The 24,024-nt window shown below is 39.7% G+C and overlaps 1 protein-coding gene across 1 annotated transcript in view; it reads left to right on the top strand.

Moving 5' to 3' along the window:
• The window catches only part of KCND2 (potassium voltage-gated channel subfamily D member 2), a 272,477-nt gene continuing 264,572 nt past the window's right edge, over nt 16,120-24,024 (top strand). Inside the window, exons 1-2 of the mRNA XM_021384830.1 lie at nt 16,120-16,396; nt 17,424-18,597. Coding sequence (XP_021240505.1) covers nt 17,483-18,597 — 1,115 coding nt within the window. The 5' untranslated portion in view covers nt 16,120-16,396; nt 17,424-17,482. The remainder of the gene's footprint in view (nt 16,397-17,423; nt 18,598-24,024) is intronic.

Below are 24,024 nucleotides of genomic sequence, written 5' to 3'. Positions count from 1 at the left end.
ACAATCCCAGCTACCTCAGCTGCTCCACACCCCTCACCAGCTTCGTCGCCCTCCTCTGAACATGCTCCAGGCCCTCAATGTCTTTCTTGCAGTGAGGGGCCCAAAACTGGACACAGTACTCAAGGTGCAGCCTCACCAGTGCTGAGTACAGAGGGAATATTTAGGCACTTACTCCACCAATTAACTTTTCCCATCTCTCCCTTTCCATTCTCCTCTATGGGTTTATATGCCTTAAATTTCATTTCTCTTTCCTTTTCATCCTCAGAATTCCCTCTATATTTGCTCCCAATTATCCCTGAAAAAGTGATATGGTCAAGACCTTTACTGACAAGATTTCCAGCACCCTCCATCTTAAGTGTTGGGTACAGAGCATATAGACAACAGTGACTCTTCTGCCCTTTTTTTTGTCTTCATTTCAGCCTTTATAGGACAATCAAACTACTAACCTCTGTGTTCTGTCTTCCTTAAAAGTGATCCCTACAAGGCGAACTACCTTGTCAGCATCAATTGCAAGCATTTGCCAGATGTATACAGTAGGTATCTCTAGAAAGTCCCTTAGTTGCTTTACAGTTGTGAATGTGGCAAACCACTGGACAGACACAGGATCTGAGACCTGAATTAAAAAAAATAAAAGAAGTCACAACCACATTGCAATAAATTTGGCCAAAAGTGAGGGATGTCACTGTGCAGTATGTCACATTTAGAATATTTTTTATGTCTTGCTGGAATAAATTATATTTTTTTTTATCTCTTATTGTAACGAATTTAGCCTACCTGTGATCCACAGACACATTAAGTATGTTTATTTTAAATTTTGATGCCATTTCTAATTGTCCTAATCACAAATTGTTTCTATTTGACAAATGTTTAGCATTTTATTTTAAATGAAGCTTAAAACAAAAACCTTCTTTCTGTCATTATTTTTACACAAGTATCATTGTTGGTTTCATTAATGTCAGCACAACTCAGAAATGAGTTTTAGATGAGTTGAGCTTCTTTTGCTGACTAAATTTGCAGCATCAATGCATAAAGTATTTCAGGCTCTTCAATAGCACAGTCTTATTATCTGTTGTTGAGAGATGGATAGCTTTAAAATAGATGCACATATCTCAATATGCATTAGAAAATCAGCAGGCTTCGTAAACATTTTTGTCATTTGGCACCTGAAAAACATGCACAGTACTATATACCTAAATTGTACAGCTGTTACAGTTACACAAGATTGTCTCTGTAATTAAGATACAATATCCCCAAACAAAACAATACATATGACTGTATATATGTATACGACATATATATGTTTGTATAAAATAGTTATTTTGTAGTAGGAATTAAAGTGTTTCATGGCATGTAATTGTTCTCTGGGTGAAATTAAATGCACATCACACTTTGTTTTCTCACCTGTTGCATGCTGTCCAGTTTTCAGTTTGGCACTGTCTAGGTATGCAATCACAGATGGAAAGTCAGTATGCATTACATGCTTTTCACCTGCCATGAAATGCTGAACTCCCTCCATCGTTTTGTAAACACAATTTGTAATTCATTTAGTTCTCATACAGGATACCCCAAAATAACTCAGCAAAATGATTACTATTAACAGTACTGGATTTAAAAGCAATGAAAAATGAACCTACTTTTAAAAGCTTACATATGCTATAATTTGCAGACCTGTAACCTACAGCACAGTATGAGGGATTAAAATTGTGTAAGAGATTCTGTATTTTGAGACTCTGATATCACTTTTATGTATTGACTTCTGGAACAAAAAGAATTATATGCATGACTTAATACTATCAAAGCCAATTGCAGTTTCTCTTTTCTATACTGTGATAAATGAACAGAAGTTTCATACAACAGCATGCAACTATCTAACGCCTATTACATGACATGGAAAGGATGTTAACTTAGGGCATACAATATAAATATCTTTGCATCAGGAGATGATTTCAATCCTGAGGCCATGTTTCACTTTTGAGTCCATGATCTTTTGTATGTCTCACAGAGGAAGGAGTATTTTAAGAATTTCTTCTTGTTCTCACAGAACCTCCTTAGATGCAAAACAGCTTTACAGTATAACCAAAATCTCCTGACACATTTTCCTAAATTATTGTTTTAAGTAAAACTATCACAAGTAGTAAGAGGAAAGAGGAATACACTGAAAGATACTGCAAGTAAACATGAGATGCAATTGCTTGTGTTTCTCTATTTGCAATAAAAGGAGCTTAGAATACTATCTTAGGATAAACCCTTAATTTTTAGACGGTTAAACTTAGGAGAAATGCATCCCACCCTGCAATGTACCTTTAGAGAGCCTCTGCAGCTCTCTTCAACTCCTATCTGGGATGGATTCTTCAGTGAGTAATACTTCATATTGCTAAGAGCATTCATTATAACCTTATGATGTTGTTCAGCAGGCATATGTCATCCCAAAAAATTACTTTTTTGCTTAATTACATCATGGAATTTTTAATATTTGTACATTTGAAATGCCTAAGGTTTCATTGAACAATAATTCTGTGGTGCATACACAATACACAGTGCTAAATATTATTAGGATTTCTGATTGCCATTGGTAATAAAATCCACTCTTTACAATTTATAGCACTAAACCTGCTTTTTCTTACGTACATGTTTGCCTAAGCAATAAAGAAACCTTTTCTATTAGATACTGGCACATCATAAACTGCAGGAAGTAGCATAAACACAAGTGTGTTTAATTTTTACAATTTAGGCTCAAATTTTATTCAAGACCTAACATATTTAGTCTACTTTGATCACTACGGGATATATAAGTAAGCATACAAAATTACAGATTAATCTTACTTACACAGTAGGAGAAAGATTTTATGTCAAGGAGTAAGAGTTACAGGAGTATAATCAGAACACTTACTAGGTTATTATATCTATTAGTTATACTGTAAAATACGGACAGAAAAATAAACAGTATAAAAATAGAGGTAATCAGTGTCAAAGACCAATGTATGCTTCCACATATCTATTCCAAAATTAACACAGATATGTTGGATGGCTCTTCAAAGTGCAAAACACACGTTCAAGAGTGTAACACAAAGAAAATCAGAAAGAAATAAAAGTAATGTATCTATCTTTACCATTTTACCATGAAATATGCAATTGGCTACAGAAAACTTTCTTACGTCAAAATTAAAATGGCACAAGCATGTCATTTTCCTACTTTTGTATGAGTGTATGGACAATGTATGCGTGCACATCTTTTTCCTTTATAATTTTATTAGAGCCATGATATTTATATTGCATCAAAACAAATGGTGAAATATATCTTTTTCTGACAGAACACTGGATTTATTTCCTAAATGTTTGAGTGCATTTAAAAAAAATACTATATTTAGGCTTTCTATATGTGAAAAAACACAGCAGAAGATTTGATACCCAGAGATAACTTCCAACACTTATGATTTTGTGATTCTCTGAAAAGCAGACTTCAGACTTCTGCTCTGATACTGTATCTTAAAAAATGAAAATAAAAAAATTTTGATCTTTGTTATTTTTAGTCAAAAATAGGAGAAAAATAGATTATTAATAGCAAAAAAAAAGATTTCTTTCATAGTAGGAAGATTTCTTCAATGGCATAAATGATACTAACCATTAGTTCTACTTTTGAAAACACAGTTTTTCATAATAGACCAACAAAAGCAAACTTATTAAAATTCTTCTTCCAGCAACACAAGTTTAAATCCAAGTAAATCTGTTTGCTTACATGGATTTAGTCAGACTTGCACCAGTGTAAAGTGGAATGAATGTGAAGTGGAATGAATGTGGCTTGCAAGAGGAAAATCTATCCTTGATAAATTTTCCTGCCTAATATTGCATGCAGTATATGAATTCTGCTCATTGTGTACTGTTTCATATATGGTAAATTAATTATAGATGAAATTTTCTGCAATTAATTTGTTTAATTATTTTTCTAGTTCTAATTTTGAATAATGTTGAAACATTAGATATTTTAGCCCCTTTTTAGATCATTTAATACCTTATGTATAAATTAATTAAAAAAAAGAATTGTTTTGTCTGGTATTACACTAATTCAATTACCAAAAAAAATAACAACTATTATTTATACAGCATATCACAAATCAATACATCGTGATGCTGACTAAGAAAATCCATTTACACTTAGGCAGTTGCACTCTGAGCTGTAATTTTACCCGCATGGCAGCATAAGGAAACACAAATAGATAATTCAAATTGGATCTTTGCTTGATGGTCCCAAAATTAATAGAAATGACAAACAAGGGATTTAATTTAATAATTATGAAAAATCCTAGCAGCTTAGTGGGTGGTAAATAAGAACTCATTCTTGTGAGGTGCTTTACATTCTTAGATGCCATTAATTTCATTAGGAGCAGGAAGTAAACAGTAAACAGGAAGTAAACACTTTTTAGGATGTGAGCATCAGTAGCTCAAAAGTAGGCTCCTAATTCCTTGGAATGAGTTCAAATTGTTAACATATTTAAAACTGGCTCATTCATTGTCTGGTCTTCAAGGTCTGAACGCACTTAAACATTTATGAAATGTCACTGAAAATATGACATTTGAAAAAGTATGAAAAGTTGCCCTGGGGCCTCAACCACAAAATGATATGGCAGAAAGAAATAGGAAGTATGTAACTGGAGAGTTTCCTTGAATATTGTCACAGAATGTAAACAAATTGAATATTTGATAGAATAGATATGAATAGAAGATAAATTTTCAGGGACTGGAAAAAATGTGTTTTGTTTTTTTGTTTTTTTTTTTTTTCCTAAACTGCAGCTCTCTCAGCTGCATAAGTTATGAGTTATATAGGTTATCAGGGATAGCTTTTAACTTGAGAATATTGAGCTATAACCCTAAATAAGCTTTATGAATCTTGCTAAAATCTTTTTTTTTGTTGTTTTAACAGTAACATGTAACAATATCATGCAAAGAAAGAATTGCATAGATTATTTGTTTTCAAGACAATATTAACAAGGTAAGAACATTTAATTGTTCTGAACTGGAAAGTAGTGGAAAAATGGCTGCTTCCTTGTTAGTCACTTCCTCTTCTGTAATCTCTATTTCACACTTACTTGAAGTTGCTATATGTGTCTCCGACAGCTTGAGAAGAGTTGGACAAATTCCCAATACACAGGAAGTTGCATCAATTAACAGGTTTCCATAGGCATATTTGTTTTCATTAATGTTTAAGTGTGTTACAGAGTTGTAATTCAAAGGTTCATTTACATGGCAGCAATTAGTGCATGTCTTGAAGGTTACTCTCAGCTCTAAGAGATGGCTTTGTGGCAATGCCACAAAAATTAGCAGGTCCTCTACAAGTTAAAGGTTATTTTTTGTTTTTCCTCCCCAGTAACTAATAACTACTCTCCTCTTATAAGTATTAGTGTGATAACGATCAACCTATGTTGTGCTCATTTTGTATGGTAATGTTCTTTTAATCGCATCATACTTGCCCATACACACAGACAGGTCTATTCTGGAATTTTTTCCTGAGAACTCCACAAGCTAAAATGTGTTTGACACTGACTAGGGTCTAAATGGGACATGCCACCAAAGATCCATTGTTTAAGAACAACTGCTGACCTAAAGACACCTCCGGCTAGTAACACCTTGAACAGTTTTTTATTTTAGTAGCTATGGAAAATCTGTAGAAGAATTTGCTACACACTCCCACTTCTTAATGGCAATTCTCTGTTGCAGACCAGGGGCATGGCAACCAGGCAAGCGGAACCCTTCTGTTATTCCATGTGTGTTCAGATCTTCCTTTTCTACAGCGAGTTGGCTAGAATCTCTCTGAATTAACGTATCAAAATAAGGAGAGAGAGAAATTTGTAGCCTGGTTTTCTAGGTAATTGAGCAAATTTCCAAGTAATTGAGTGAACGCAATCATTTTCCATGTCAGTCTGTCTGTCAATCTTACTGTAATTCCGGAACATCATTTTAGAGGGCTAAAGAGCCTAAAGATAAGCAGTTTTTATAATTTTATGAGAACTGAAAAGTGGATGGAGAAAAGACACCCTATTATTAATCCTTGTGAAAGAGGCTAATGAGATCACCCTTTCTTAGACATTCAGAGATAGGAGAGAAAGAAACCAGACATCATTAGTTATGCTGCACACAGAAATACTCAATTTTTTCAAAGCCTTCTATGCTATATTATTTTTCTGTTCTAATTGCTAGAACTGAAGGATGAATTAGAGGAGGATGGTATGGATTTGGAAGGGTTGATGACCCATCCAGACAACATTTCCATTCAGTATAAGAGATAAAATTAGACGACCCAAACAACTGATTTACTGAAGCCGAGGAGAGCAGAGCAGAAGGCACAAACTGACTTTGACCCATGGCAGAGCTCTCACTGATTCTGGGACCTTGAGCTGTACAAGTTGCTTCAAGTTGTTTACTTTAACAGAGCTGTATTTACAGAATTGCAGAATCTTTGTCTGGTTTGAATTGGTAGGGACCTTAAAGATCATCTAATTCCAACTCCCCTCTCAGTGGGGATTTTGTCACCTATCAGATCAGGCTGCTCAGGGCCCAATCCAACCTGGCTTTGAGCACCTCCAGGGATGGGGCACCCACAGCTTCTCTGGGCAGCCTGTGCCAGCACCTCACTTCCCTCTCAGTAAAGAATTTCCTCCTAACATCTATCCTATATCTCCCCTTATAGTTCAAAGTCATAACCTCTTGTCCTATTGCTACACATTCTGATAAAGAGTCCCTCATAGGCACCCTTTAAGAACTGGAAGGCTTATAGATCTATAAGATCTATAAGATCTCTATAAGATCTCCCCAGAGAGAGTCCCTATTGCCTGATGTATTACCCTTCTGCTTTCTACTGCTTTAATACGAATTAGATTTAACAGATTATTGCTATTATTTTAAAATTCATATGGTGTATGTCAAATACTTAGACTGTAAACAATCTTGAGGCTGTTTTATGTTATAACGTATAAGTCATTTTTTTTTCCAGTAATATACCACTATAAGGAAACTAAAGATTTGACACTGTGATGATTTTGTTCATTATCATACTTTAAGTAAGTTGTAATTCAAGTTTGATATTTTCTTGCTATTTGATCTATGAACAGTGATACCACAACAAACCAATGTTCTTATTTGCTAATCAAAAGCTAATCAAAAGTACATCTCCCTATAAAGCAAGTATGATGTCATTGAAACTTATTTCTATTAACTTGGAAGCCATTAATTTTGTGCAAGCCTTCAGTTGTTTTAACAGCATAATTTATGACTGAATAATCTGTGATGAAAACTGTCCCTGAGGTGAGATACTATTCATCTAAGAGTAAAATATTTGTTTGTGATGAAGATAAATACTGAGTAAGTTTAATGTATCTCTGTGACATATATATATATGTACATTGGATGCATATAGAGCATAAAGACGGGTGAATTTAAGGCAATTTTGAATTGTGACCTTTTGGTTTTACAACTGCTAAGTCCAGATACCCCAACATCTAGTCTAATTAACATGTTTCTCAGGACTTGTTAACTTCCCATTACTGGGTATTGCTTCACTATATCAGACAGACTCCTTGACATTCTCTTTTATCCTTTCTTGCTCTTGGATGTTTCGATTGAGCATTCACTGCAGCACTGTAACCAGGACAGCCCCAAACATTTTATTCCCTCCCTAAGTTGGAGAAGTGGCTCGCTATAAAAGACTGCTTTCCCACTACAGTTTATGCAATTGGAACACAATCATTAACATGAAAGAAGGTTTCTATTTCCTGTTCTGAACCATGGTATGGGGGCTTTTAGCAATTACTGGCATAAAAGATGCTCCTTCAGGAAGCTTTCCAGGTATTCTTAAGGTTGAAGAGTTACCAGCTCCATGCGAATCTGCCTCCTGACTTCAGGCTTCTCCCCCTGCTAAGAGCTGGCTGGACTAAGGAAGCCATTTATAATGCAAGATAATAACTTCATTCAATCTACTAACTTCTGAAAAATGTTCTATATTCATTTATGCCAGTGAGTGACACACTGTATCTATTAACTATATTTCTGCACATATTCATCTCTTTCATATATGATTCCAACAAAGCCACTGAGATTTGAAATAGTAGAAGCTTTGCTGGAACAGAAACCAGTTATTGAAATTGGGTAGGATACAATTCCAGTTGCTCTCAATCAGACTGTACTACCCATCTTTGGTTACCCTCCACAGAAGGTACTAAAAGCAGAGCCAATCTAGTAACAAAGCAGTTTGGAAAGGATTTGCAGTATAAGAGAGATGGGACTAATTAGGCAAGGAGCCATTGATCGTTGTGAGGCTTTTGCAGGAACAGAGGAAGGTGGCTGGCATCCAAACCCTACATTTCCTGGAATACAAAGAAAAAGGACTATATCTAAAATGGTAAAGTTTGGATAGAGATTGAAAGATTGCCATGCTATGAGCATGTTACAGAGTGAAAATGAAAACAAAAAAAAATGAAGTCAAAAGCTGTGAAGTCAAAAAAGCCACTATTTTTTATTGTTTGGGATGATAAATTGTATCACCATGCAATCTGTTATCTACTAGAACAGATATCTCAGAACACAGAGGAAGGTCTGCTAGCCAAATATATATAATATATATAAGCATATGTATATATTTTAAGAACATTATATTTTTATTCATATATAGCTCTTCAAGAATTGCCAAAATCCATTATAAAGAGTCAAGTAAGAAAAAAGACTTAGGTGAGAAAAGCATTAGTTTTATCAAATTGAATTTTCTTATCTACATTTTCCACAGATATACCACAATTTCAAAATCTTTAGCATTATCAACAATATTAATTAAAGCAGCAATAAATATAAAGGACAACAACCTTCTCATATTTTCTTCAGCCAATATTATGTATATATTCTATCAGGTATCATTCCAACTGAGTAATGATTTAGTATTTCCACTGAGCAGATGACTTTTTGCAAGTATAAGCAGATAGATAAGGATAGTAGGGGTACAGACAGCCTAAAGTAAGGAAGCTTAAGAGAAGGAGAGAAATTTTATTCTGTGGAGTTCTTCATTTTCTTTGAATTTGTAAGCTACTGAAATGTAAACTAATTTTTATTTTATTTTATTTTATTTGGTCTATGTACACTTTCAAAGGAAAAGAATGACCTAATTTGAAAGGCCCAAGCTTTCCATGATTGTGCAAATTTATTGTGCCCTCTGAGACTTTGTAACCCCACAAGTGGAGTCTGTGTCATTCCCTATGGTTACACTGGGCCACAGACTGCCCATGTCCCTTTCAGTATTACTCCCTGTGGATCAGTACTTGTTTAGCAATTCTGTAGCTGTCTTTGAAAAACATATTTTCAAACAAATTTATTTCCTGCTGAGACTGAGATTCCCATTTCATTTACCTTTTTCAGAGCTCTAAGGCTGAATAATTTAATAATTTCAATTTAACATCCTCAGTATGGTTCAAGACCTAAACTAAACTCCTAAGTTTTATTTATTCTTCATATCAATTTGATCCTTAGTCAAACTTTCCTCTGAATAAAGAAGGAACACATGAAGGAATGGTCACGACTGAATCATACTCTACGACTGCTGCAGATATTTCCTCTCTGCTGCAATGTGGTCTTTGTACGCATTTTAGAATTTAAATCACGACTGACATGTATTTTAACAAGTGGCTCAAGCAAATGATGAGACTCCTATTTCACAGAATCTGAGCACAGAAACAAGGCAAAGAGAAGTGCCAAATTCTGCATCCTTCAAGGGTCAACTTTAAGGGTCAAAGCAGAACACAGGCATGCACTAATGCAGACTTGCAAGTACTAAATACTTCATTAGAACCCCTCGCTTTATATGAGAATATAATGTTTCTGTTGTGTTTTTTTTTGTTTGGTTGGTTGGTTGGTTGGTTGGTTGGTTTGCTTTGGATTTCTTGGTGCTTGGGGACTGAAAGACACTTGATGATGCTAGAGGTTCTGCATGTGATTAGAAACAGGGCTACAGGGACACAGAAATAAACTGGCAAGAAGCACGCTTTTCAAAAGACTTCCCAATGTGTTTCAGTGCAACCTAGAGTATGAACTTAAGTGGCTAATTAGTTTTCTGCATTAATTCACTTGGCATTTGAAACCCACAGTCATACTTCTGTTGAGTCAGCAGACTTGGGGTCAGCCCATCAATCTCATCCTAACTTAAACTCTCGCTTCCAGGTGTTAGTAAGGTGAAGGACCACAGTCATCCCAGTCTATCTTTTATAGTCGATGGATACCCTCCTATATGCACTCACTGTAAATAGAATGGATTGCTCTCTGGAGTTGTTTTTCTCACTATCAGATGTAGGAAGTTAGGGTGAGTAGGCACTTAATTAGGTATAACAGGTGCCTAAAGCTAAATTGGTTGAAATTGTGTCTCATTATACAGATGAAACAAGCATTTATTCGAAGACACTATGTGAGCCAAAATATGAATTTTAAATAAGGAATATGTATTTATCTAAAGAAAAATGTAAAAGTTTTTATTTACCATGTCACTAGTGGGTAGAACATCACTAATTTCAAGAGGAATTCCAGTGCTTGATATGACTAATACATTCTTTAATGGAATTAATCGTTTCCATAATACTGCATCATAATACCGCAATATAATTCCATAATACATCAAGAAAAACACATACAAACACTAAATTGGTATTTTTTGGTTTAGAGCAGATAAAATAAAAATTTTTGAGATCAAGTCAGCCTCTTCAGAAATTTGTGAGGTCTTGAGATCATTCCAAGCATTCACTTAAACACCCCTTAGGCAGAGCAGAAACCACAGTACTGATAGCTCTGCTTTTCTCTTCCATCCACTAAGTCTGTAATAAATGTGTTATAAGTCTTTTCCAGGGAAATGGGGGATTTTTCTTCTTCTTCTTTTTGTTTTGTTTTGTTTTGTTAATGCTGGCTATACTTTCAGGTTGACTTTGGGATTTAAAATAAATGGTGCATTTCCTGTGCTTCCTCCGCAGTATGTCTTAATCTTTCATCAATGGGAGGTAAATTTAAGGTTCAGAGCCACCAATTTGTCCACATAGAAAGAAGGACAACAAGCACATGCACTGCAAAGTAACCTGAGCCTATTTTAGCAAACTTCCAGAAAGATGGCTCTTTGTCTTTGAAAAATTATGCTCTTATCAAAAACCTCCTGTTTTTTCTTGGGATAGGCAATCACGGGCTGGACAGTCATCAACGGTATGAAATTTAACAAGAACGAGCACTGGATTCTGCACTTGGGACCGGGCAGCCCTGGATATATGTACAGACCAGGGTATGAGGGGTTGGAGAGCAGCCCTGCGGAAAGCAGTCTGCGGTTTCTGGCTGATGACAAGTTGGACATGAGCCAGCGGTGTGCCCTGGCAGCCCAAAGGGCCAACTATGCCCTGGGGTGCACCAGGCCCAGCACGGCCACCGGGAGAGGGGAGGGGTTGTCCCCTCTGCTCTGTGCTGGTCACCTCGAACACTGTGTGCCATTTTAGGCACCTCAATATAAGAAAGACATGAAACCATGTGTCCAAAATAGGGCTATGAAGATGGTGAGTGGTCCAGAAGGCAAGATGTATGAGGAGCGGCTGAGGCCCCTGGGTTTGCTCAGCCCAGAGCAGAGGAGCTGAGGGGAGGCCTCATGGCGGCTGCAGCTCCTCACAGGGAGCGGAGGGGCAGCGCTGAGCTCTGCTCTCTGTGACAGCGACAAGGCCCGAGGGAATGGCATGGAGCTGTGTCAGGGGAGGGTCAGGTGGGGATTAGGGACGGACTTGTCACCAGGGGGTGGTCGGGCACTGGAACAGGCTGCCCAGGGCAGTGGTCATGGGGTCACAGCCCCAAACTGCCAGAGTTCAAGAAGGTTTTGACAGTGCTCACAGACATAGAGTTTGAATTTTGGTCATGCTGTGTGGAGCCAGGAGATGGATTCAGTGATCTCTGTGGGTCCCCTCCAGCTCAGGATATTCTACGATTCTAAGACTCTATGATTCTGTCAGAAACACAGTACAAACAAGCAGATTTAGATGTGACAAATCTGTGAAGAGGAAGAAACTGTGACCTATAAACACATATATTTGCATTAATTGCATGCCTTACCAAAGCATTATCTTTTTTTTTGTTTGTATTATTCAAAAAATGTCCAACCAACTGACCAGAAAAACAAACAAGCAAAACAATAAACAATACCTCAAACTTCTTTTGTTCCGAATGAGATGCACTCAGACCTACAAATCAGTAACATATGAAGCAGATGAAGCAGATCAGTAGAATTTTCTTTTAATCATAACCAGAGTGGATCTTGGAAGAAATTGTATTTTGAAGATTAGTAAGTAATTTTGGTTGCTGTAAGTCAAGAAAAAAATGCTTTGCGTTCTTTGACCAAATAGCAGATGTACTCTTTCACAGAAGCTGTCTTTACCCATCCAGGAGGAGAAGAGTAGTGAGTTGGGAATTAGGGGCCTTGAGTTTAAAGATTAAGGGTATTGCTTAGCTATTGCCTAGTTTAGCTGTCCATTAAATTGCTTAGCTTAGCTTTTCACTGTCAACCATCGCTTAGTTTAGCTCTCCATTGCTAGCTCAAGGAAGTATTGCTGCAAGCAATACCAGCAAGAGACGAACCAATGGGAGAACAATGAAAGGGGGAACAAGTATAATAAGAAACTGCAAAGGCATGCAAGATAGGAGAGCCTCCCCAAACTGGGACAAAGGTCAAGAAGAAGACTTCTGACTTCATCCAAGAGCAACCACCAGGTGGGGAGGAAGACATTGACACTTCATCCAACGACCACCAGAAGGAGCTACAACGCATGCACAAAGGGGAGGGACAACATGCAAATGAATTCCTGGAAAAGTAATGAATATGTAACCGGGCCCAATGAATATGTATAAGTTTGGCTTTTAATGTTTAACACTTTTGTCTAGGAGTGTGCGAGCTTGGCAGGGAGAAGACCCCCTCGCAACTGGCGTGTATGCGCAGCGCTGAATAAACATACCTGCTTCATAACCTAACCTGGGGTTATAGAGTTTGATTCCGCAAGTCAGTAGCATATACTGAGAACCCAGTTATCTGTGCATAATGTCAAGTATTTGGTATTGAGTATACAAAAATCTTAGTACACAAATGTAGGAAATGTGAAATTATCTTCTAGACTAAAGACGAAGCGGAAAAAAAACAAAGGTATAGCTGAACCTTGAGGTTAAAGCTTACAAAGAGGCATTAAATCGTTGTACTGTTCTTTGCTCACATGGAAGGTCTGCTAGCTTAACACTGAAAGAATTAAGCAGGGGAGATGTATATGATTCTGGCTATAAAGAAAATTCTTGGTTTTAAATGTTCTAAATGCTTCTAAAAATATTAAAGAAAAAAATTTAATGTGTTAATATAAACTTATGTATTCTAGCTGTTATCTTATTTAATCCTTAGAGAGTTCTTTGTGCTTCATGACTTTGGAAAGAATTAAGAAGCAGCTCATATTAGAGGCCATTGTTACATTCCCTTCGGTAGCATTTTCTTCTTTTCCTACGATTACTGAGATTTATTTTCTTTGCTTCAAAACAGGATTTTTGTCTCATTTGAGTCCCTGCTACTTAATTCCTACTTGAAGTCATAATCCTCCCTGCCACACCACACCAATCTCCCCAAAGCTAATTGTGATGTCACAGGAAGGATTTTGACTTCAGAGGAACTGATTATTTAGGTACACTTCATGTACCAGAAATTAGTCCCTCTGTAGTATACAAAGGAAAAAAAAAAAAAAAAAAAGGGAATACTGCAGCCAGACAGATTCAAAGCATGAAACTCATGAAAGTTTGAGCTTCCTGGTTAACACTTCCGAGTAGTATTTTAAGGGACATTTTGCTAGAATAAGGAGGCAATAGAGTATGCTTAGCTAAACAGTCTTTGTTTTTTCCTTTCATGATTCTATTTCTACAGGAGGCTTCCCTGACACACACACTGTATACCAAAATTTAAGGTGAGGTAATCATATTCCAAATAGTCAGTGGTGTCAGAAAATACTTTCAACTTGGACTGGTTTCAAAGCTCTGACTTAAAATCAGCACAGTGTTAGAACACCACTTGATACTCATTTGTCCAAGTGAAATTTTTTTGTTATTGTTTATATTTTTTCTTTTTTTTCCTGATAAAATATGTTACGTATCTGAAGCATCATTTAGATTAAAAGAATCAAAGTGATTCTTTAATAAAACTCATTCTCATCTCTGCAGGGGGAAAACACCTCTGTTGCAAGTGAAGAGTCATTCTGTAAAAACCACATAGAAAGAGCAGCTGAAAGCAGTAACTGTTTTCTTCGAAGCTAGAAAGGTTAAAAATAAGAGCAACCATTGACAACAAATGAATCTACAGCTGAAAGGGAACCCTCTTTTGAGTACTTGCAGCAAAGGAAGTCTCAGTGCTGAGCTGACAAGACCATAAATTGTACTTTATTAATTGCCATAGGATTGTCTTTTTGCATCAACAAATCATAAGCACGAATCATACATATGGAATAAGAACATTCACATCACTGAGGGCTCCATACCAGCATGTTGATTGACTAATTTCAAATTAATAGATTAGCTTATAGGATACAATGTACTGAACATTTGACTTAGGAAGAAAAAATCAGTAAAACTACAGAAAGTATCCTTTATTTTATGTGATGTTATATTATGTGACTCGATAAATGTGATTGATCATTACAATTACATTTCCTAAGTTAGGAATCATATCCAAACACTTCCAAGCCCCTTATCCCCATGTCTTCAAGGATTTCTGATGGGAACATCTCACTGTTACAGATTACTGTCAGATTTTGCAGTGACCGTGCTCACCTTTATCACAGGAACTTGCACAGAAGCTAATATGTATTGGTGTTAAGCATATTTTATTAAAATATGGAAATGAGGTAACTCTCAGACTTCAGTTTATCTGGCTTTGTGGTTGGTTTGTTGTTGGGTTTTTTTTCCTTCAACATTTTCCTTTTTTTTTTTTTTCTCTCCTGTTCATGTGTTTTGTTTCAAATTTCTTTCACGCATGACTGAGATGGGTTATCTGAGTGGGAGGGATGACCAGAAGATCTTCAAGCATAAAGTCACCCGCTTACTCCGTGCTTCCTTTGCATGCCCTATTACTCCTATGCTATTAAACCAGCGTAAGGAGGGATACCTCGGAAAGCTATCCTGATGCGAGCTGTGTGAAGACGACACTGAGTGTTTTCAGGATCGCATTTAAGACAACACGGCGAGTTCCTTTTATTTCTCGTGGCTGTCAGAGCGGCACGCAAAGCTCGTTCTACCCGCAGACGCGGCGCTGCCGGCGGCTGCTGACAGCACGGCCCCGCAGCACGGCCCCGGCGGGGCGCTCACTTCCCGTCATCCACACGCCATCTAGCGACGGGAAAAAGGGGGCGGCTTTGCACGGGAGCGGAAAGGAGAGGAGGAGGAAAGGGCTCCCATCCCCGTCCCAGCTCTCGCCTTTCCCAAAGCGGGTAAGAGCCATTTGGATATTGCAGCCAGAGCTCCGGAGCGGCTCGGGGCGGCTCGTGAGGAGCACCGCCGCACTCCGCTCCCTGGCATTTCACCCCTCTTCTCTCTGCCTTTCAGTGAATCGTTCCCCTCCCCTTGAAAGGAGCTAGCGCTGCCCAGGAATCCCCCGGATACCTCACCTAAGCCATCTCCTAAGCCGCCCTCCTCCAAGCACCGATCCCTGCCTGAAGCACCGCCAACTCCGGCGGCTCTGCGCGGCGCTGCCTAAGGAGGGCTCGGACCGCGCGATCGCGGCCCCGCAGAGACACGCGCTCACACACGCGAACGCACACACGCGCGCACACACACACAGCACACACGGGCGCTCCCCGCCGCCGGCGCAGCCGCCCCGGCCCCTTTGTTCCGCCCGCGGAGCGATGCCCGCGCCGCGCCCCCCGCGCCCCGCTCCGGCACCGCCCGTCCCCGCGCCCCTCGGCCGCGGGCGGCGGCAGCGCGGCGTGGCTGCGGGAACCCCTCCGCCCCCGGCCAAGCCAGGGCCTCGCCGCCGCTACCCGCAACCCCGCGGCAGCCCCGCGGCAGGGGCAGCGGCCGCGCCTGCCGGCAGCCCCGCGCCGCAGGATCCGCGCCCCGAGAACGACGTGCTCCGCCGAGCCGCCAGGCGCGATTACGTTGGTTTTCCCCCCACCCACCCCTTGAACTTGTTGCTTGGCGCTCGGCGGCGGCAGCGGCGGAGGGGGGTGGGGGTGGGGGAAAGGGAAAGCCTTATTATCGATGTCCCTTTGGATGCGATCAAGCTTTCTCAGGAGCAACTACTTCCCCGCCGTTCCCGGCGGGGTGCGGAGATCTAGCGGCAGTGCCCGCATTTCCAAAAGTCTCTATGCAACTGAGCGCTCTCGCCAGACTTTCCCAGGTAGGTGCCGCAGGCTGGGCATGGCCGGAGGGATGCGAGAGCAGAACCGAGGGGAAGGGGAGAGGAGCAGGAGGCGGGGGGCGCGGGGTGTACGATCCGGCCGCGAGCCGCGACCTGCCGCACCGGGGCTCCGCGCCGCCGCTCCCCTGCCCCGCTTCCCTGCCCTTCGCCCTCCGCCGCCCGCTCGGCCGCTGCCGAGGTGCCCCCCGCACCCCGCCCTCCCCTCGCCATCGCCACCGCCGCCCCGCTCCGCATCAGCACCTTCCCTGCCCCTCGCCCCGCTCCGGGCGGAATCTCCCGACCGCTCCCTGCCCCGCGGCGCTCTCCCTCGCCCCTCCCGGCTCCCCTCTGCCCTTTGATGCCTTTCCTATACGAAAAAAACTTGCCTTAAAGTTTAATGTTGCCGCCTGGAGCTCCTCCCTCTGCCCCGCCGGCTGCCCCGGCCCCTAGCGCGGGTCAAGAGGAGTCCCCGGGGCGGCGATCAAGGTCAGCGAGAGGATTCGTCCCCTGCTGCTCCGCGGCGGCCCGCCCGGCCCAACCCCTCCGCCCCGGCACGGCGAGCGGCCCCGCTGCAGCCCGCCCGGCGACGGCTCCGCCGGTGGCCGCGGCCCCGCGCCGGCAGCGGGCGGGGAGCGGCGCGGGGAAGGGGCGGGGGGACAGGCTGCATCGCGCGTGGAGAACGTCTACTTCCAGGTGGCCGCACCGCTGCACCAGGGCTGCCAACGGGCTCCCGGGGGTAGCGCTTTGTGGACCGCAGCTTCCATCCAGGAGCATCGCGTGGACTTTGTACACAGAGGATCTGGCTGCTAGGCAGTTGTAGCTGCCATGAATACGTTGATTTTCCAAGTGCCCCGATTTATTGTCCTAACTGGCTAACCAGCCCCTGGAAAGGATATTCTGGGGCAAATAAAGGGGAGGAATCAAACAGACAGCCTGGTTAATTCTGAAAATTGCGGAAATGTTTGGAAATTCTGGAGCTTTGAAAATGTGTGAGCATTTGTATTTTTCTTTTCCTTTTGTATTTTAGTGGCTGGACCAGAACTGTCTGTAGATTCACTCTCTCAGCTGTAGTAGCTCTTTGGGACCATGGCAGCGGGCGTAGCAGCTTGGTTACCCTTTGCCAGGGCAGCAGCCATAGGATGGATGCCAGTGGCCACAGGTCCCATGCCAGCTGCTCCACGGCAGGAGAGGAAACGAAGCCAAGACTCTCTGATTGTGCTGAATGTGAGTGGCATCCAGTTCCAGACATGGCTGGACACCTTGGAGCGCTACCCTGACACTCTGCTGGGCAGTTCGGAGCGGGACTTCTTTTACCACCCTGAGACACAGCAGTACTTTTTTGATCGGGACCCTGATATCTTCCGCCACATTCTCAACTTCTACCGTACTGGGAAGCTTCACTACCCCCGCCAGGAGTGCATCTCTGCTTACGATGAGGAGCTGGCCTTTTTTGGCATCATCCCGGAGATCATTGGCGACTGCTGTTATGAGGAGTACAAGGATCGCCGGCGTGAGAATGCCGAGCGCCTGCAGGACGATGCCGACCAGGATCACGCAGCTGAGAGCTCCCTGCCCTCGATGACAGCTCGGCAGAGGATGTGGCGGGCCTTTGAAAACCCACACACCAGTACGCTGGCTCTAGTCTTCTACTATGTCACTGGTTTCTTCATTGCTGTCTCCGTTATTGCCAATGTGGTGGAGACGGTGCCCTGCGGGGTGAGCCCAGGTCGCATCAAGGAGCTGCCTTGCGGAGAGCGCTACGCTGTGGCTTTCTTCTGTCTGGATACTGCTTGTGTCATGATCTTCACAGTTGAATATCTCCTACGCCTGCTGGCAGCTCCGAGTCGCTACAAATTCGTGCGCAGTGTCATGAGCATCATTGATGTGGTAGCCATCATGCCGTATTACATTGGCCTGGTGATGACGGATAATGAGGATGTCAGTGGGGCTTTTGTGACACTAAGAGTCTTTCGTGTCTTCAGGATCTTTAAGTTTTCCCGCCACTCACAGGGGCTGCGCATCCTGGGCTACACCCTCAAAAGCTGCGCCTCGGAGTTAGGCTTCCTCCTCTTCTCACTCACCATGGCCATCATCATCTTTGCCACAGTCATGTACTATGCAGAGAAAGGTTCATCAGCCAGCAAGTTCACCAGCATCCCCGCAGCCTTCTGGTACACCATTGTCACCATGACAACCCTGGGGTAAGTGCAGCTGGTGTTTGGTTACAGCCAACATTCCAACAAGTGGGTTGGCAAGAAAGAAAAATGCAAGATTTAAAAAAAAAATTCAATAGTAAAAATGAGAGGGTAGTTGTTTTGCTACAAAACTTCATGAATGCAGCTCAGCACTTCTTTCTAAGTGTTTCACATATGGGGTTAAAAACGTTGCAGAAGTTAAAGTAACCCAAACCCCCAAACTACAGATAAATTGAGAAAAACAAAAAATCTCAAAAGTGTTTGGTGTCTTTGCCATTTGCTCTAACATTTTATTTTGGTTTGGATTTTGAAATGTGAATATTTTATGAAGATCTGTGAGTTATCAGTGGCTTTTTAATAGTGCATTGTGTTTGCTGACAGGACTTGTTAACAGTGCTACTAAAGTAACGATAAGGACAACCCAGGTGCAATATTTTAAGGTGATCATGCATAAAAGGATGTGGATCTGCCATTTTGTTTGAAGTGATATATTGATGTAGACTGGGTACTGAGTTGGATATTACAAAGTCATTTACTTTTATGACAATAAAGCAAGTATAGATTCCCTAATTTTCACAAATATGGTTCTTGATATTACTTAAGACTCTGGATAGATTTACTTTGATTTCTGTGTGACTATAACTTGGTCCCAAGTAAATGGCATGTCTAGCTACACTGACCTGTGATAGATTCTGAAAAGTGATCTCAGGAAATGTGAGACATCTATATGACAGATCAAGCTTATGTCTTGAAACATAATTCTAGTGACAGTTTGCATTCTTGAAGAGAATTAGGAGTGTAAAGATGCTGTTGTTGGCATTAGACAGACCCCAGTTGAGTTTACTGAAAAGATGGGGTGTGGAATTATTTTTTTAACTTTCTTACTGATACCAGAGTCATATTGTAGCAGCTAATTTAGTGTACAAGGTTGTAAAATGTGTTTGTCTGTAGTTCTAGCAGGGCTGACTAATTTAAGAAGCTTATTTTGAGATGTAAAATATGAGCTATGAAACTGAAAATTGTTGATTCCTTAAAAGTTTTTCTAGTTATTTAATAATTACAGTTGTTAAAAGTCAAACTTTTTACTCTCATATAGGAAAAGCCTTTCATTTTATTAATCAAATGCTTTGCCACATCTTGTTGGGACTGTTGAGCTTTATGAAATATGTACAATTTTTAAATTTAACATAATGAAAGTACGCTATTAAACTATTATGAAAAAGTTGATTTATTATGTGCAATTTAATTTACTTGGGAAATGGATATACAAAATATTGGAAAAAATAAAGGGACTGTGTTATGCCACCACTTTTTACACCAGGCTTTTATCTTCAGCATGATATAACAAATGAAGATAAATATAGTGCATTGTAAATATTTCATACCACTTGTAAGGGCAAGTTATGCTAAAAAGGAGTGACAAGAGCTTTGGGGATTTTAGTCTGCTTTTTAGGTTGCTGGGTTTTTTTGGTTTTTACTTTCTTCTGTTAGTGACAAACTGAAGGGACAAGTTAACATAAGGAACAAGTTATAAATGCTAACCTGTTCCAAAGTCCCATGCTTTCTGATGCTCATTCTTTTTGCCACATTTTTTTAACATGTGATGATTTCAACAAGTTAGGTCTTGAGAATTTATCAGTATTCAAGATAAATAATCCTACTATAGAAGAGCAGGAGCTTATCAGTACATATATATTTTTTTATGAAATTTTATTTTTAAGTTGTACTCACTATTTCATATGCTCTATTTTGACTGTACTTGTCCATGGTACTGAACAGAATTTTGTCCTAAATAGTATGACCAGTTCATAACTGATTATTACATGTGTATGATATTTATTAGGTGTTTATACGATTTCTTTGTTTCTTTTACAAAAAAATGGAAACCTCCAGGGTTTGAGATGTTATACTGACTACTGATGAGATTTGTTTGTCATTAAAAATTATTTGAATAGAACCTAAGAACCTGTTTTCAAGTATGCAGCCACACAATATTTACATCCTGATGGGAATTAAAAGGGTTAAAAAGAATACACACATGCTTGACTCACTTTTTGAGGTAGTTTTCACAGAGAAAGTTGTGAGCAGGTTGCACAGAGATCCAGAGTTCCACCCTCAGGAGTTCAGGTATGACAGACGTCACAAATTTCTGGGAAATCATTAATCAGTGCATTAACTAGATGATGTTCTTTTAGTAATATCATGATAACCATATAAAGATTATGTTTAAATGTTAAATGTGTATGAATAATTTAAAAAGAATTAACATAATAAAAGCTTTGAACTCTTTTCAGTTGATGGAATAATTACACAAAAAGAGAGGGAAATTACAAGGAAAAGCAGTAAGGGTCAGTGAAAGCTGATCGTAATTAGTACTGCTACCTTTGCTTCTGTGCAAGGTCCCCCCATCCACTTGCTAATATAGAACTCCCATTCATTTTTAATTTTAGTTTTAGCTGAATTAGAGCCATATAAATGGGCTCTATATGAACTTTTTTTTTTTTTTAAGGAACAAAGTGAGCTGAAATCTCGTATTTTTTTAATGACAATAATACACAATAGGTTTTATGAAATACTACAAAAATATATATGAATGTTAATACCAAATAATAGACTAACATGATGTTGAGTTTTTGAGTCTTGGTGTCATTCTCATATTTTGCCATGTAGCAAGGGTATTGAGTAAGCGACCTTTGCAGTTTTGGGAGTTATTATCATGGAAGCAGAGCTATATTTCTCAGTTCTGCATGATTGCTGAGTAATTAAACTACCTTTTAAAAACATAGATTACATTTTTCTCTGCAGAGCGCCAGTGACTTCAAATATCACTACATTTTAACTTCCAAGGACATCCCAGCTATTAACTGTTCTTGACTGCTCCACTCAAGTAGTACATAGTTGTGCATGGAGTTGTTATACCAAAGAAATAAAAATACGGAAAAAGGAAAGGAAGAGAGAAAAAGATTTAGAGAAAGTTGAGGGAGGGAGGAAGGGAAGAAGGGAAGAAGAGAAAAAAAGAGAGAAAGGAGGAGAGAAAGGAGAAAGGAAAGATAAAAGAGAGACAGAAGGGGTAGAGAGCAAAAGAAGTGATAAAGAGAAGTTAGAAAGAAAGGGAGAGAAAGAAAAGGAGAAGGAAGGAGAAGATAGGTGGCTCTAGAGTAATATATTCTCTTCTATAAACTGAACTGATTTCAAATTTCAGTTTAGTATTTTATCAGTATTAATTCTATCAAAGTAAACTACAGAAGAAGGACAAGAGAATAAAATTGAAAGACATCACAAAGCAGTTTTATGGAGATTTAAGATAACAATGAAGTCAGAATTTAAGGCCAAAAAGGTCAAGAAACAGGGTAAGGTAAAACATGGCAGAGGAAAAAAAAAGCTTAGATTTATAGAATTGGGACTGACAGATTTACATGGGGGCTTGTGAAGATCCATACCCATAGTGACACAGTTATGTCACTTTCTGCTGTTACCTCATAACATGATAATCTAATAACTTTCCCTCTGCCCTGCCAGTAGCCAACAAAGGACTGGAATAGCTGGTAAAATTTAGATGGTGTCTGGGTGATGTTTATTCCCAAATCAGACAGAGTTGTAGTGTACTTTAATTCTTTATAAAGATATTATACTTTAAATAGGGAACACGGTGCTCTTTTGCGACTAGTTCCAAAGCAATCTCACTGCTATATTAAACTTTTATATTTATAGAATTTACATTGGGTAGCTTTGTCAGGTCATATAATACATTTGTGGTTGAGCATAATATTTTATTAAGAGAGGCTTAAACACAAGACTATTCATTTATTTGCTTTCATTATGTAAACTAGAGGTATGTTTTCCAGAAACAATAAAGTACCCATTCATTTTCATTATTTGTTAATATAGCCCATAATGTATGAGAGATCCCATCTAAAATATATCAAATTACTTGTACTGAATACTTTATAATCAGGTGACTGGATGTGACATCAGAAAGCTTCAAATAGAGAACAGGGTAATAGGATGATGGATTTTGTTTTCCTGTAAGTTCCATTGTCTTGTCGTCACTCCTTTTCCATTCTTATCACATCCTTGGGTATATTCTATCCAATAGTTTTCTTTGCAATACTTTCAAAATACAACTTTCCATAGTCTTCCTGCTTCAGAATTTGCCAGCTGGCTTGGCTCCTTTCCTCTCTTCTTTCAGACAAGTTTAACTTTTATGTTAAGACTCTTCTGTTTTGTTTCATCTGCTACTTTGCTCCAGAGTCCACTTTCATCCTACACCTTTAGACTGAATCTTCCATTCATCATCGTCATTCATTTAACCTGAACTTTCCTCATAGGAGGGTTTTTTTCCTGACCTTTGTTTGATAGACTTTTTTCCTTATAAGCATCATAACATTTCCACAGCGCCTCTTTTTTTCCCAAATGGCACACACATTATCTGGTTTTCCTTTTCTGCAAGTGCCTTTAGTTTCCAGTGGTCTCTGTGTGCTCGTTTGAAAGCGCTCATCTCTTCAGAACTCACATTATAAAATACATGAGTTATATAAAATCTAAAAAGAGGGCACAACTTTAGAAATCCTTATTTTGTGAACAATTATAATTAAGAGTTTAGAAATACTCTCATGAAAAATGTTGCAAAGGTAAAGATGATTAGCAAAGATGGAATATTATTTCTGTATCTCTTAGATATTGGGTCATTCTTTTTTTGAGTGTGTGTTTCATATTTTCAACCTGATTTCAAATAGCATTTCTATTTTTTTATATTCTTGTATGCAACCTAGTGAAGTTTGGATTTTACAAATGTGTTCGACATCTCAATCTATTTTCTCTTCACAGCAGAGAAACCACCTGAATCGTTAGAATACTATATAACAGAGGAGGGACAAAGTGTAGTGTAATCAACTTCGAAGCATTTTACTAGATATTCAGAAATTGTTCCAGAGAGAAATACTAAAAAAGAAGGGTCATTTTGATGGCAATGAAAAACATTGTTTGTTCTTTAATCAAAAGATGACTCAAACTGTATTTGGCTATTGTTGACTTGACTGAGAACCTGGGTCGTTTTACTGTTTAGTTGCACTATGGATGAGCTTTCCTGTTAAAAAAAATACACTGTAGATTTCTTAGCAGAACAGCAGTTAGTTTACTTCACCCATTTCTCCTGATCATGAATTTTCTTGCTTCATTTATAAAAAGCATGAATCATAGAATCATAGAATCATAGAATCATAGAATGGCTCGGGTTGAAAAGGACCTCAAAGATCATCGAGTCTCAACCCCCCTGCCAAGTGCAGGGTTGCCAACCACTAGACCAGGCTGCCCAGAGCCACGCCCAGTCTGGCCTTGAATGCCTCCAGGGACGGGGCATCCACAACCTCCCTGGGCAACCTGTTCCAGTGCGTCACCACCCTCTGTGTGAAAAACTTCCTCCTAATATCTAAC

This window comes from Numida meleagris, chromosome 1 (assembly GCF_002078875.1).
Source record: "Numida meleagris isolate 19003 breed g44 Domestic line chromosome 1, NumMel1.0, whole genome shotgun sequence".
NCBI classification, from domain to species: domain Eukaryota; kingdom Metazoa; phylum Chordata; class Aves; order Galliformes; family Numididae; genus Numida; species Numida meleagris.
The sequence above is the reverse complement of the archived record's forward strand: the minus strand, read 5'-3'. Positions and strand labels throughout refer to the sequence as shown.